Below are 10,890 nucleotides of genomic sequence, written 5' to 3' on the forward strand. Positions count from 1 at the left end.
TATACAAATAAATATAAAATTTAATAAAATTTAATATATAAATACATAAAAATTTTATGCCACTTATATAAATCCCCCTAAACTTATTCATATATACAAGAAAAAACAACATCATAAAAATAAGTCTGAGACCATTCATAAATTGTCGATATATAAATACATAAAAATTTTATGCCACTTATATAAATCCCCCTAAACTTATTCATATATACAAGAAAAAACAACATCATAAAAATAAGTCTGAGACCATTCATAAATTGTCGAAGTCTCTCTCTCTCTCTCTCTCTCAATATTTAGTAGAGATATTTGAATAGAAAACCATGAGGATGTAAATTCCAAAATACAATTGATGACTAAAATTATTTAAAAAAAAAGAAATCTTAGGAGAGGCTTTTGAAGATCCCCCACAAAAGAAATCTTCTGTGTGATGTAATTAAATTACTAGCTTGAATTGAAAAAATATGTTAAGAGTTTGATTGAAGGTGGTATGGTGGTATGCTTTTTTTTTTTTTTTAAAGGGACAATACCGTTCAGTTGTTTTCATTGACAGGAAGATAGACTCCTTCAGCTGCAAACCAGATATTGTCTGCGCGTTTCTCTTCAACACCGCAAACCTGCAAATTAATTAGGAAAACATCACATATTGCCGATGAATTTTATAAGGCTCATCATGAAAATTGATTGCTTTTTCATATATTATCGTCATACAATAAGGATATTTAGGCTTTATCTCACTGCATGGTGCATTAGTACATGAATCTTTTTTCTCTATTGTGTTGATTCTTCTTTGAATATAATAAAAAAGATTATTTTTAATACTTTCAAACTAAGTCTTCATAGGTCTACCTCTACGTTTATTAACATAGGCTGTATTTAATACATCTACTCGTCTAATATGATCATAAAAAAGCCGACGCTTTATATTACCAATACATTTAAAGCAACTCCCTCTAATCTTATTTGCCACTGGAGCTACTCTAACCTTTTAATGTATACACTCATTTCACATTTTGCCTCTAAGTGTAAAGCCACTCATCCGTCTGAGCATCCTCATCTTTGCAACACTTTTCTTTGTTGGGCACGGGAGAGGGACATTTAGGTCAATTAAGACAAACACATATCATATATGGAGGACTTGAACCTACGACATCTTGGTTGATAGCAAAAGCTCCCAACCAACTGATCAAGAAGAACTACAAATCTATGCAACACTACACTTAATTTTATGCTTCTCTTCTAATGGCACAATATTCTACATCATAAAGCATTGCAAATCTCATAATATATATATTTCATTAATATAAATGTAAAATATAAACTTATAAAATATCAAAACAATTATGCAAAATAATGCATTTAGTTAAAATATTATAATGTTACATATTTATACTTAATACAATGTATATATATTTTTATTTAACAATCATATATTTTATATTCAGTATGAATAAGATAATATAATCCTTTTTTTAGCATATATGGCCATAAATATTTCATTTGGAATGACTTTCTTATTGTTTCCTAAAATAATTTTTTAATAAAAAAACTATTTTTTTTATTTTAAAACAGTAAGAAAGCCGTCCCAAACGAAACTGAAGTTAAATGACTTCAATGAATTATACTTTCATCACTTTCTATAAAAGAAGCCAAGACAAGAGGAACTTATTATCGAGAATGGATTGTACTATTACCTCCAGCTGCCCTGCAATGACCCGTTGGTATTTTTTGTTGTGGCTGTGCAGGTAACCCCCTGTATCAACGTGACGGAGCCTGATCCTCTGGTCCTGCTTCCAGATCTTACCAGCACCTTCAATTTCAAGCCTGAGGAAATTTGGCACGAAAGAACTCGACAAGGATGAGTTGGGAATCATAACAAGGATTTGTAGATGAAAATGTCGAACTTACTTCCAATGGTCTCCAGTTTCTGTCTCATCATCTCCTCCGAAGCAACTCACCTGCATATATGAGTATATTAATATCACAAGAGTTTAGTCCACCATGAACCAATTACATTGATGAGCAAGTAAAATCATGTTCTGGAAATTGAAATAATGCACTCAGAAAGCAGAACTTAGATCATAACACCTCACACCAGCCAACTGCATGAAAACTACTGAGACTTTCTTTGGAATGGCTTTCTTACTGCTTCTTAAAGCAAATATTTTAGTACAAAAATTAAATTTTTTTACTAAAAAGATGCTTTAAAAAGCAATAAGAAAGCCGTCTCAAATGAAGCCTGAATCTATCAAAATAAGCAGAAGTGGAAGGTTGGCCTAAATATTGTATCATTAATTGTTGCATTGACAAAAAAAAAAAACAGATAAGGCAGTTTTAAATGGTATTAGGCTACAGAAGAAATTTCATTTGTATGATAGACTTCTCAGATTGGAATATTCATAGTTGTGAGAGAGTAAGGCTTCGATTGGGACGGCTTTTTTACTACTTTTTAAAGCAGCTTTTTAATACAAAAATTAAAATTTTTTATAAAGCTGCTTTAAGAAGCAATAAAAAAGCTGTCTCAAACGAAGCCTAAATTTGCTAACAGCAGTTAATAAAATAGAATTGAACTGATACTGACCTCCAAGTTATCTGAGAGAGGGGATGCATGAAGGTGGCTGTGTAACCATCTCCTGGTTGTCATATGCTGCAACCTGATAATAGTTCCATGAGAAATAACATCCCCTTGCCTGGCAGAGGAATCCAACTGGGGCCTAACAATCTGCAAAGTTTTACATAATTAAACAGGACCAAATAGCTTAGCGAACATGCATCATCATCATCATCAGACTTGAAGAATGACAATCAGCTTGGACAACATAGCATCCCTAAAATGATAGCCAACTTCAATATATTAGCTTGAACAACACTAATCAAAGACATGAGAATGGCAATCGGCTAAAAAAACATAACATCTCAAATGAAAAGACGATCAACTTCAATATTTTTGACCATTTCATGGATTACAAAGTTGTTGGAAATATAAATAATGGCATGATTGTCAAATTAAGGAAAAATATTGAGGAAATAAGAAACTCATTCTCTTAAAAAGAGCCTTCCAAAATATAATTTCACATGGAAAATGGGACTAATTTTGTATTAGCTAGCCTTAGCTATAAATTTGACCATAATACTTTATTTCTTATTTTTCTAAGTGGAAAAGGTTACCACAACTAAAGATACAATATCTAAAAGTAAACTTCATGAGTTCGATTGAGCTAGCATAATCGACAACTAAAAATACTTTCATATTCAAGTGCTCAATCTTATTATATATTAGTCATTAGCCATTTTCTAGAACACTTTTTGATATGCTTAAACAGCCTCCTAGTACTTTTGCATTAGAGTTTGTATATGATGACTAACAACAAATAAAATGTCAGCCTTCGTAATAATCACATAAATTAATTTTTTAACTAACCTTCATTATCGAAAAGGATCATTAAGAAACTCCTTATTATCATAAGTTCTTCTCTTCAGAAAGATCAATAAAATATTTTCTTTGAGAAATGAATACCCTTTTTGTTGTATGAAAATTCAAATCCACAAAAGTAAGCACTTTGGTTGTCCCAAATATTTAGTGAAATAACACTTTTGCAAATAATGTTTTACCTCACGGATTATTTTTAATCAGTTCCAATAAGATGTTATCAACATAAATGAATAATACGAAAGAGTCTAAAGGTGTATACTTGGTGAAAGTATAATGATTTGTAGTGTTAATGTGATGTCAATCTCCATAAGTACTATGAAAAACTTTTCAAATCAAGTGCATGGACTTTGGTTAAGCCTATGGATGGTCTTCCTAAGTAGATATATGTAGTTCTACTCCTAAGTAACAAATCATAGAAATTTATAAAAACATCTTCATTCAGGTCATCATAAAAGGAAACATTACTCGCATCCATTTGTAGCATAGTTCATCCTTAATTGATGCCACAAATAAGAGAATTTTGACTGAATTAAGTCTCATAATTAGGGAAAGAATTTCAAAATAATCTATCTCATAAGCCTATGTGAATCATTTTGCAACCAAATGAACTTTAAATTGATCAAATCAAGCCACCAAGATTAAATTTGACAATAAACACCCATCAACAAGTAATTTATTTAACTATAGAAAGGGGTAAACTAAAACCCATCTATGAAATCTGAAAATATCTCATTTTTCAGTATTTATAATTTATTTTCATTAAGGTTGCAAAGCGCTTCTTGATATAACTTGGGGATAAGGAAAGATGATCAAATGACATAAAAGATAATGGGATGAGAAATATATTGCCTTTTACTTTTTCCTAATGTAATTGGTAGGTGGAAGATCAATCAAATCTGACAATGTGGTTGGAGGTAATGTTGTAAAAGGTGCTTGGGGTCAACAAGAAAAATCATATAACGGGTAGAGGTAGGCATATTAGTTTCTACATAAAAAGGAACATGTGGGGAAAATGCCTTAAATGAAGATGATGGCGAAAAGAAAGGAGTGGTCTCATGAAAAGCTTCATTGGCTGAAGTGTATAAGAACCAAGAAACAGGGAAATAAAATTTGTTTTTTTTAAGTGCTGTAACACCTAAGAAGCACACGACGAGAGAGTTTGTAATGGAACAAAAAAAAACACAACCAATAAAGGGGAAGAAGGGGGGCCAAATAAACCGGCAAATTCAGACGTGATCAAATTACTCGTTATGATCTATTTCAGAAAAGTCAACAAGCACAATGAGAAACCAAAGGAAAAAAAAAATATCGACATCGCATGTCATATAGCCATTACCCAGTAACTATTTGAGTCGTCCGCATCAGGAAAACCGGTGACCGATTGCTGCTCACTTCCCGATCCGTAGGAGATGTCATGAGAGTGTAACCGGAACTTTGTTCTCTCATGCATTAGCTTAATAACAGATCCATACGTGATCTGCTTTGCAACAGGGAGAAGTGATTTTAGAGTGGCGGCAAAAATCAAGAAGAATGAATCGGAGGACTAGGGCTTCTAAATACAAACTTTGACGCCGCCGCCGATCGGCGAGCTATCGGATGCCCAGACGCGATCCGGAAGCAGAACAAGGAAGAGGACAGCAATGACGGCGGGGCCGAAGAGCGATAAGGCCATGAGGCGGAGGAGTTGAGTGCTCCGGCGACGGGCGTAGCGGTGGAGAGGAGACCGGTTAATTCTGCGCAATATTTTCTTAAAAACAAAACAATCTAAGAGCGACTTAAGAGGAAAATATTTAATCAGTGAGAATGAATTTCGCATAAAAATAAATATAATGTATAAGTAACGCATAATTAAAATTTTTTTAAATATATTATTATCAAATTTGAGTTAATTTTTTACTTTTCTCTTTTTTATTGATTGTTGATATATACTACTAAATATTATTATTAGTTACAGAAATTTAAATATAAATTAAATTTAAAATATATTTTAATCAAATATTTTAAAAGTATTTAAATAAAATAATTTTTAAAAATAAAAAAATGTTAAAACTTTTTTCTTCCAAAAAAAGTTTATTTTTAACTAACTATTTTTCAATTGAAACCTCTTACATCATACACATCATCTTATCTTGATCTATTTATTAAGAACTTTGACTACTAACTAAGAGATCTTGAGTTCAGGAAAAATTATTTTGTGTGGACACGAATGAACGTCCGAAGACTAACCAAAATACGTCACATCACTTTTTCGCTTGGTACCACTGCGTACCAAGTGAAATGACGCTTTTTAATTTGTCCACGTATCTTCCAGTTTCCACACAAAATAATTTCTTTTAATTCAAAGCTTAACCGCTTATGTATGTAATATATGTATGAATTTATTTTAATGACTCAAATATCTCATTAAAAAAAAAAACTATTATATCTGAATTGTGAATCATGCTAGTTGATTCTATCTTCGCTTTATTGCTTTGTCCTTGAAGAGAAAAATTATTACATGCGGAGTTCGGACAAGAGAAAGAATATTCAGCAACTTTTACGTAATTGAAGTCCATATGAAAAGCTATGCATTCCGCAGATAATAATTTTTCCTTAAAAAGACGAGGGGTCTCACATATTTTGATCAGAAAAAGATAGTATTTAAAACTTAGAAGATTTTAAGCACTTAACTTATTCAGGGGGCAGTAGTTTGACCAATGCATTCAATATTTTCTCAGCCATTACAGAAATGAATAGCTTTCTACCTGCTTCTAATTTTTTTTCGATGCAGGTTTTGTTTGGGACGACTTTCTTACTAATTTTTAAAGCAGCTTTCAAATTTAAAAAACTTTTATACTAAACTGTTTTAGAAAATAATAACAAGGCTGTGACTTAAGGCTTCGTTTGGGACGGCCTTTATACTGTTTTTTAAAGCAACTTCTTAATACAAAAATTTTTAGTTCAAAACACTTTGTACCAGAAAGCAGTTTTAAAAAGCAATGAAAACGCTGTCCCAAACAAAGACTTTTAAGTTACCAACAAAAAGTTCATTCCAAACTGCGAATGTGTCCATCCATTCAATCTGATTTCTGTGAGGTTCTGAATCCAAGAAAGTGATCTACATGCTGTGAAACAGATCTAGCAAGAGAGTCAGCTGCTTCCTGGGAAAATGCCTCGGCATAAACACGTATTATATCCTCTGTACCAGATGGTCGAACAAAACACCGACCTTGATGGTACTTAGCTGCAGAAAGATCGGGGAGAAAAGGTGAAAAAACCAATGGTAAGAAAAAGCAAATGGTCTGAGTTCTTAACATGGAAATCTGTTAATATAAAGTATGTGTTCCTTCAAAACTAGGATGAGAAATATGTAAGATTATACCAGTTTCAGCATCAATTGCTTGCTGTAAACCAAAGGGCTGCACAACTTTGGTTTCTGCGTTTGTTGTGATAACAGCAGTTCTGTCTGCAACCTTTACCTGATTGATAAGAAACAAATAGTTCTCAAACATTGAATGAGATTGTTTCAACAATTAATCATAAACCACCAGAAACCAAAATTATGGTTTTTTTCATCTCATTTATTTTCCGAGAATAATACCTAATTGTGGCTACCAAAATACAATTACTCGATTCGACTCGATAGCACTATTACTCGACTCGACTCATTTACACCTCTACCCCGAGCTAACTCCCTCCAACAATGACCAATACCAAGCCTCAGCGCCCCTCTGCTCCGGAGACGACAACAATGTTTCCCCGACTCCTGTCAGGATTTTCCTCACAAGAGGCCCAACTCCCATCACAATTTCCTCCCCTTAGCGAGTTTTCGTGACGATTTCTTCGCCCACAGCCCAGTTCCTGTTACTTCCCAATTGCCAAGGTTAGATTTTTTTTCCTTATTTTTAATTCTTAATTGCATTAGTTCAACCAAACAAACAAATAATTTCCCTGAATTTAAAATACAATGTATTCAAATTTCATTGTCTTGGAAACACAAATTATTTTCTTATACTTGCAAACAAATAGCCCCATAAGCTTCTTCAATCTCAACAAATATGATTTTCAAGAATATACCATTGCATTTGCCAAGAAAGAACTCGAAAGGGATGGTGCGGGGCTTGGGAAAGGAATTTTACCTTTAGTTGTCTACTTGGAAGATCATCGTAGAGTTCAATCCAGTTTTGCATAGACCACCCCATATATTGGAGCACAACCTCCACCAAAAGCAACCCACTAAGAGCATCCCCTACAGCCTGATTAATCAACTTGCTAACAGCCAAAAGTCTTAAAGCAGCCTTATGAGGTTCTGAGCCTTTAAAAAGAGAACTAACTAGTAAGACATAATCATAAAATTAAATGAAGAAATATCATCATAAAAAATAATAATAATAATAACCTGCATTTGAAGAAGCCAAATCATTGCCCATTTTCTGTAAATTAGATAAAAAATATTCTGAAAATAAAATAGTCCCATGACCATTTGCCTCAAAATAGATCCCTATATCATATTCTGCAGCCTTCTTATGTAGATATTTCACGCCAGTGGGAGTAAGAACAACTTCCAGACCAAGTTGTTTCAGGTAATCAGTTGATGCTCCATTAGCATAAGCTGTCTGAACTACACCAACCCTTGCTGGCAATACATTACGTAAGCCATCACTTTCACTTTTGTTTAGACAATGAAGCTGCGCCTTGATAAATAATGCAAACAGAGATAATATCTTGTCTCCATCTACAAGATCAATGCTACTGCTATTTATCTTTGAGATTCGAAAATACACAAGCCTATCAGCATCTCCATCCAAACTTGCACATCTGCAACACTAAAGCCCACTTTATAATTGGCATCAGCTGTTCATAGAAATAACAAGTTTATACAAAAGATAATCAGATTCTTCACCTTAATCCAATATCATTAGGACCAAAGCAACGGGGAGGAACTTTCTCTTTTTGAACATAATCAGCACCAACTCCCTCATTCAGTATACCTTCGCCCTGTTTACTAGTGTTTTTCACCTGGATCTGAAGGCCCGTCAACAATGTTTTAAGTTGTTCGAGCTTGTCTCCACCAACACCATTGGCTCCATCTACCATAAGCTGAGTTACAATCCCTTTCACTGTCATTTCTTTGGGGATCATATCCATCAGGCACCTGTATCCCACATTCAAATCAGGCACGAGATTAAACGAATCTAATTGCATTATTTGAATGAGAATGATCGTGCAGACCTAAAAGATTCTGAGAGCTGCATGAAGTAATCAGACTCAGAAGCTTTCATTCCCATGTTCTTGCTCCTAACCATCCAATGAAGTTGTGGAGTGGTTACTATCCCCATATCAAGTGCAACAGAACCAATTATGCATTTAATTCCCTTCACACCAAAACAGGATAAGTATCAATTAAGCAGATGCTCAATAGAAAGCAAAAACAGAAGCTGATGCATATATAGATCTTACCTGTTTGGCAGCTTCAAGGAGAGATTCACCAGTAGGTCTAGTGTCTCTTCCCAACAAGATTACTGCAGAACTTTCTCTGCTTAATGAGATATTTTCTTCCTTGGCAAAATGGAGAACCAACTTAAACAAAAAGAAGGAAATATTTATTAAAATAAAATAAATCTCATTCCAAAACAAGCAAGTACCATTAGAACACACTAGAAGAGACAGATACAATGAAAATTTCAACAAAATTTAATATAAACTCATCATTAAACCGGTATTTAGTGCAATACAAGAAAAAATTACTTGAAAAAAATCAATCTATAATTCATGCAAGTCAAACACCATAACTAAAATCATGACCGATTAACAGCCACAAAATCTGCAAGGGAATCAATTTAAAATAAGGTTGTATATCTGACAAAATTTCCCCTTTTTATTGCATATCACATGTTCTATCCTAGTCATGCTAACAAATAGACATAAGAGGATCAAGTCATTAACTTCATAATTCATTGACATCGATGCGCAAAATATTTTTTTTTTGCAAATGTCAACATTACAATGGTCATTGCATAGGATGAAAGATGGAACAACAGAAAAAAAAAAAGAAAAGAAAAAATAAAAGGGCCAACCTTAACAAAGCTTTGAGGATCCGGGGCATTAGCAAGAGCATCAGCGAAGGGCTCCCAATCCTGAGCCATCATGCCACCATCAGGGTCGGCAATCTTTATGCCATTGTCTGTAATAGGGTTATGGGAGGCTGTGATCATAAGACCAACAGCATAGCCAGTTTTCAGAGATCTTAGTGCTGCCAACACACCAGCTCGAAAAACTGTGGATGACAGCTTCAACCCATCTGCCCTAAATCCTGCCGTACCATATGAGAATGTCACCCCTGAAACAAAAAAGAAGAATTGATGTCTTTTTGCACAGATTATGTGGTTGGCTTTAATTTTTGGTGCATGAGATCATACAGACCATGTGGTAGAGGGAAAAGAGAAGCTGAATCAAGAAGTAGAGAACATTGCTCTTCCGTCATCGGCTTTATACGGAGAGTTTGCGTATGCCACTTTTATATACTGGTCTGAGCTAGATGCCCTGTAATTGAAACCCCATAAAACAAATAAGATAATGAAAATGATATTTGTAATGTCCTGAAGTGATTAAAATACTTTCATCATAAATGATATCATAGTGAGAGTGAATCCGAGAACAACGATTTCTAAAACAAAAAATATAGGGGATCAAAATAGGAAACTGTGAATAGTCAAATAATAATTAGCTCTCTGATAAGGGGCTCTTTGGCAACAGGATTTATGCATGATTTGAGAAGGATTTATGTTAAATCCTGCCAAACGGGATTTGAGCGCCCCGTAAATCTCACGGCTTAAATCTCACAATATTTGAAATCTTTTAGATCGGCGGATTTACGGGATTTGGCCAAAGAAGCGTGCGAAAGGGAGAAAGTTACCTTCACAGCCAGCGAGCTCCCGTTGTTGCTTCCGATCAAAATGTCGAAACATCCGATCCGACAGGAAGGGAAAGTCGCCGAAGGAGCTAAGTCGAACAGCAACGTATGAGCCGAAGAACGGAAGAAGCGACTCTTGCAATCTCTTCACCTCCTGCGAAGCAACGAAGCCGAAGAGCAACGACGAAGAGAGAAGATGAAAGGCAAACCCTAGACGCTTCTAAGTTATTATTGATTAACTTAATTAATATAATTTAAAATATTAATAGTTAAGTAAATTAATTAATTTGATAATTAAATTTAACTGAATAATTAGTAATTAAATATTAATATAATTATATTAATTAATATAACTTAAAATATGTATTATTAAATATACAATTAATAGTGTAAATAATAATTAATGAGCAATAGAATTCTAAAGTGATTAAAGAGATAATTAATAATATAATTTATAATTAAAACTAACAAAATAATACTTAAATAATTAAAAAATTATTAGTTATGTAATCAGTCATTTCAAAATAATTAGTAGGATTATATATAATTTTAAATAGAATATTTACTC

General features: G+C 33.5%; 2 protein-coding genes across 3 annotated transcripts; both read right to left on the reverse strand.

Annotated features, from left to right (window-relative positions):
* Window positions 1–507: 507 nt before the first annotated feature.
* On the reverse strand, window positions 508–5,200 carry LOC110111448 (stromal cell-derived factor 2-like protein). Its single transcript, XM_020843349.2, has 6 exons — window positions 4,995–5,200; window positions 4,767–4,907; window positions 2,579–2,719; window positions 1,906–1,955; window positions 1,692–1,821; window positions 508–614 (listed from the first exon to the last, which is right to left on the reverse strand). Exons 1-6 carry the CDS (start codon window positions 5,100–5,102, stop codon window positions 531–533), a joined length of 654 nt encoding a protein of 217 aa, XP_020699008.1. The 5' UTR covers window positions 5,103–5,200; the 3' UTR covers window positions 508–530.
* Window positions 5,201–6,306: 1,106 nt separating this feature from the next.
* LOC110111455 (phosphoacetylglucosamine mutase) lies at window positions 6,307–10,538 on the reverse strand. 2 transcript variants are annotated; one of them, XM_028699916.1, is made up of 10 exons: window positions 10,326–10,538; window positions 9,833–9,952; window positions 9,487–9,749; window positions 8,870–8,989; window positions 8,642–8,784; window positions 8,313–8,564; window positions 7,809–8,227; window positions 7,549–7,718; window positions 6,792–6,888; window positions 6,307–6,653 (listed from the first exon to the last, which is right to left on the reverse strand). In XM_028699916.1, the coding sequence occupies exons 2-10, from the start codon at window positions 9,891–9,893 to the stop codon at window positions 6,487–6,489; spliced, it is 1,692 nt and encodes a 563-aa protein (XP_028555749.1). In that variant the 5' UTR covers window positions 9,894–9,952; window positions 10,326–10,538; the 3' UTR covers window positions 6,307–6,486. The 2 variants fall into 2 exon arrangements, with proteins under 2 accessions (XP_028555749.1, XP_020699016.1); XM_020843357.2 differs by having other exon boundaries at window positions 7,549–7,724; window positions 10,326–10,537.
* Window positions 10,539–10,890: the final 352 nt, after the last annotated feature.

This window comes from Dendrobium catenatum, unplaced genomic scaffold (assembly GCF_001605985.2).
Source record: "Dendrobium catenatum unplaced genomic scaffold, ASM160598v2 fragScaff_scaffold_1414, whole genome shotgun sequence".
NCBI lineage: Eukaryota > Viridiplantae > Streptophyta > Magnoliopsida > Asparagales > Orchidaceae > Dendrobium > Dendrobium catenatum.

Excerpts from the sequence above, each read along its gene's own strand:
- LOC110111448 (XM_020843349.2), bottom strand. The coding sequence starts at position 5,102 with ATGGCCTTATCGCTCTTCGGCCCCGCCGTCATTGCTGTCCTCTTCCTT. Across the intron at positions 4,908-4,994 it reads CGATCGGCGGCGGCGTCAAA|ATCACGTATGGATCTGTTAT; the intron begins GTTTGTATTTAG and ends GTTGCAAAGCAG. Across the intron at positions 615-1,691 it reads TCATTGCAGGGCAGCTGGAG|GTTTGCGGTGTTGAAGAGAA; the intron begins GTAATAGTACAA and ends ATTAATTTGCAG.
- LOC110111455 (XM_020843357.2), bottom strand. The coding sequence starts at position 9,893 with ATGACGGAAGAGCAATGTTCTCTACTTCTTGATTCAGCTTCTCTTTTC. Across the intron at positions 9,750-9,832 it reads TCTTTTCCCTCTACCACATG|GGGTGACATTCTCATATGGT; the intron begins GTCTGTATGATC and ends TTTTTGTTTCAG. Across the intron at positions 8,785-8,869 it reads TCCTTGAAGCTGCCAAACAG|GGAATTAAATGCATAATTGG; the intron begins GTAAGATCTATA and ends TTTGGTGTGAAG.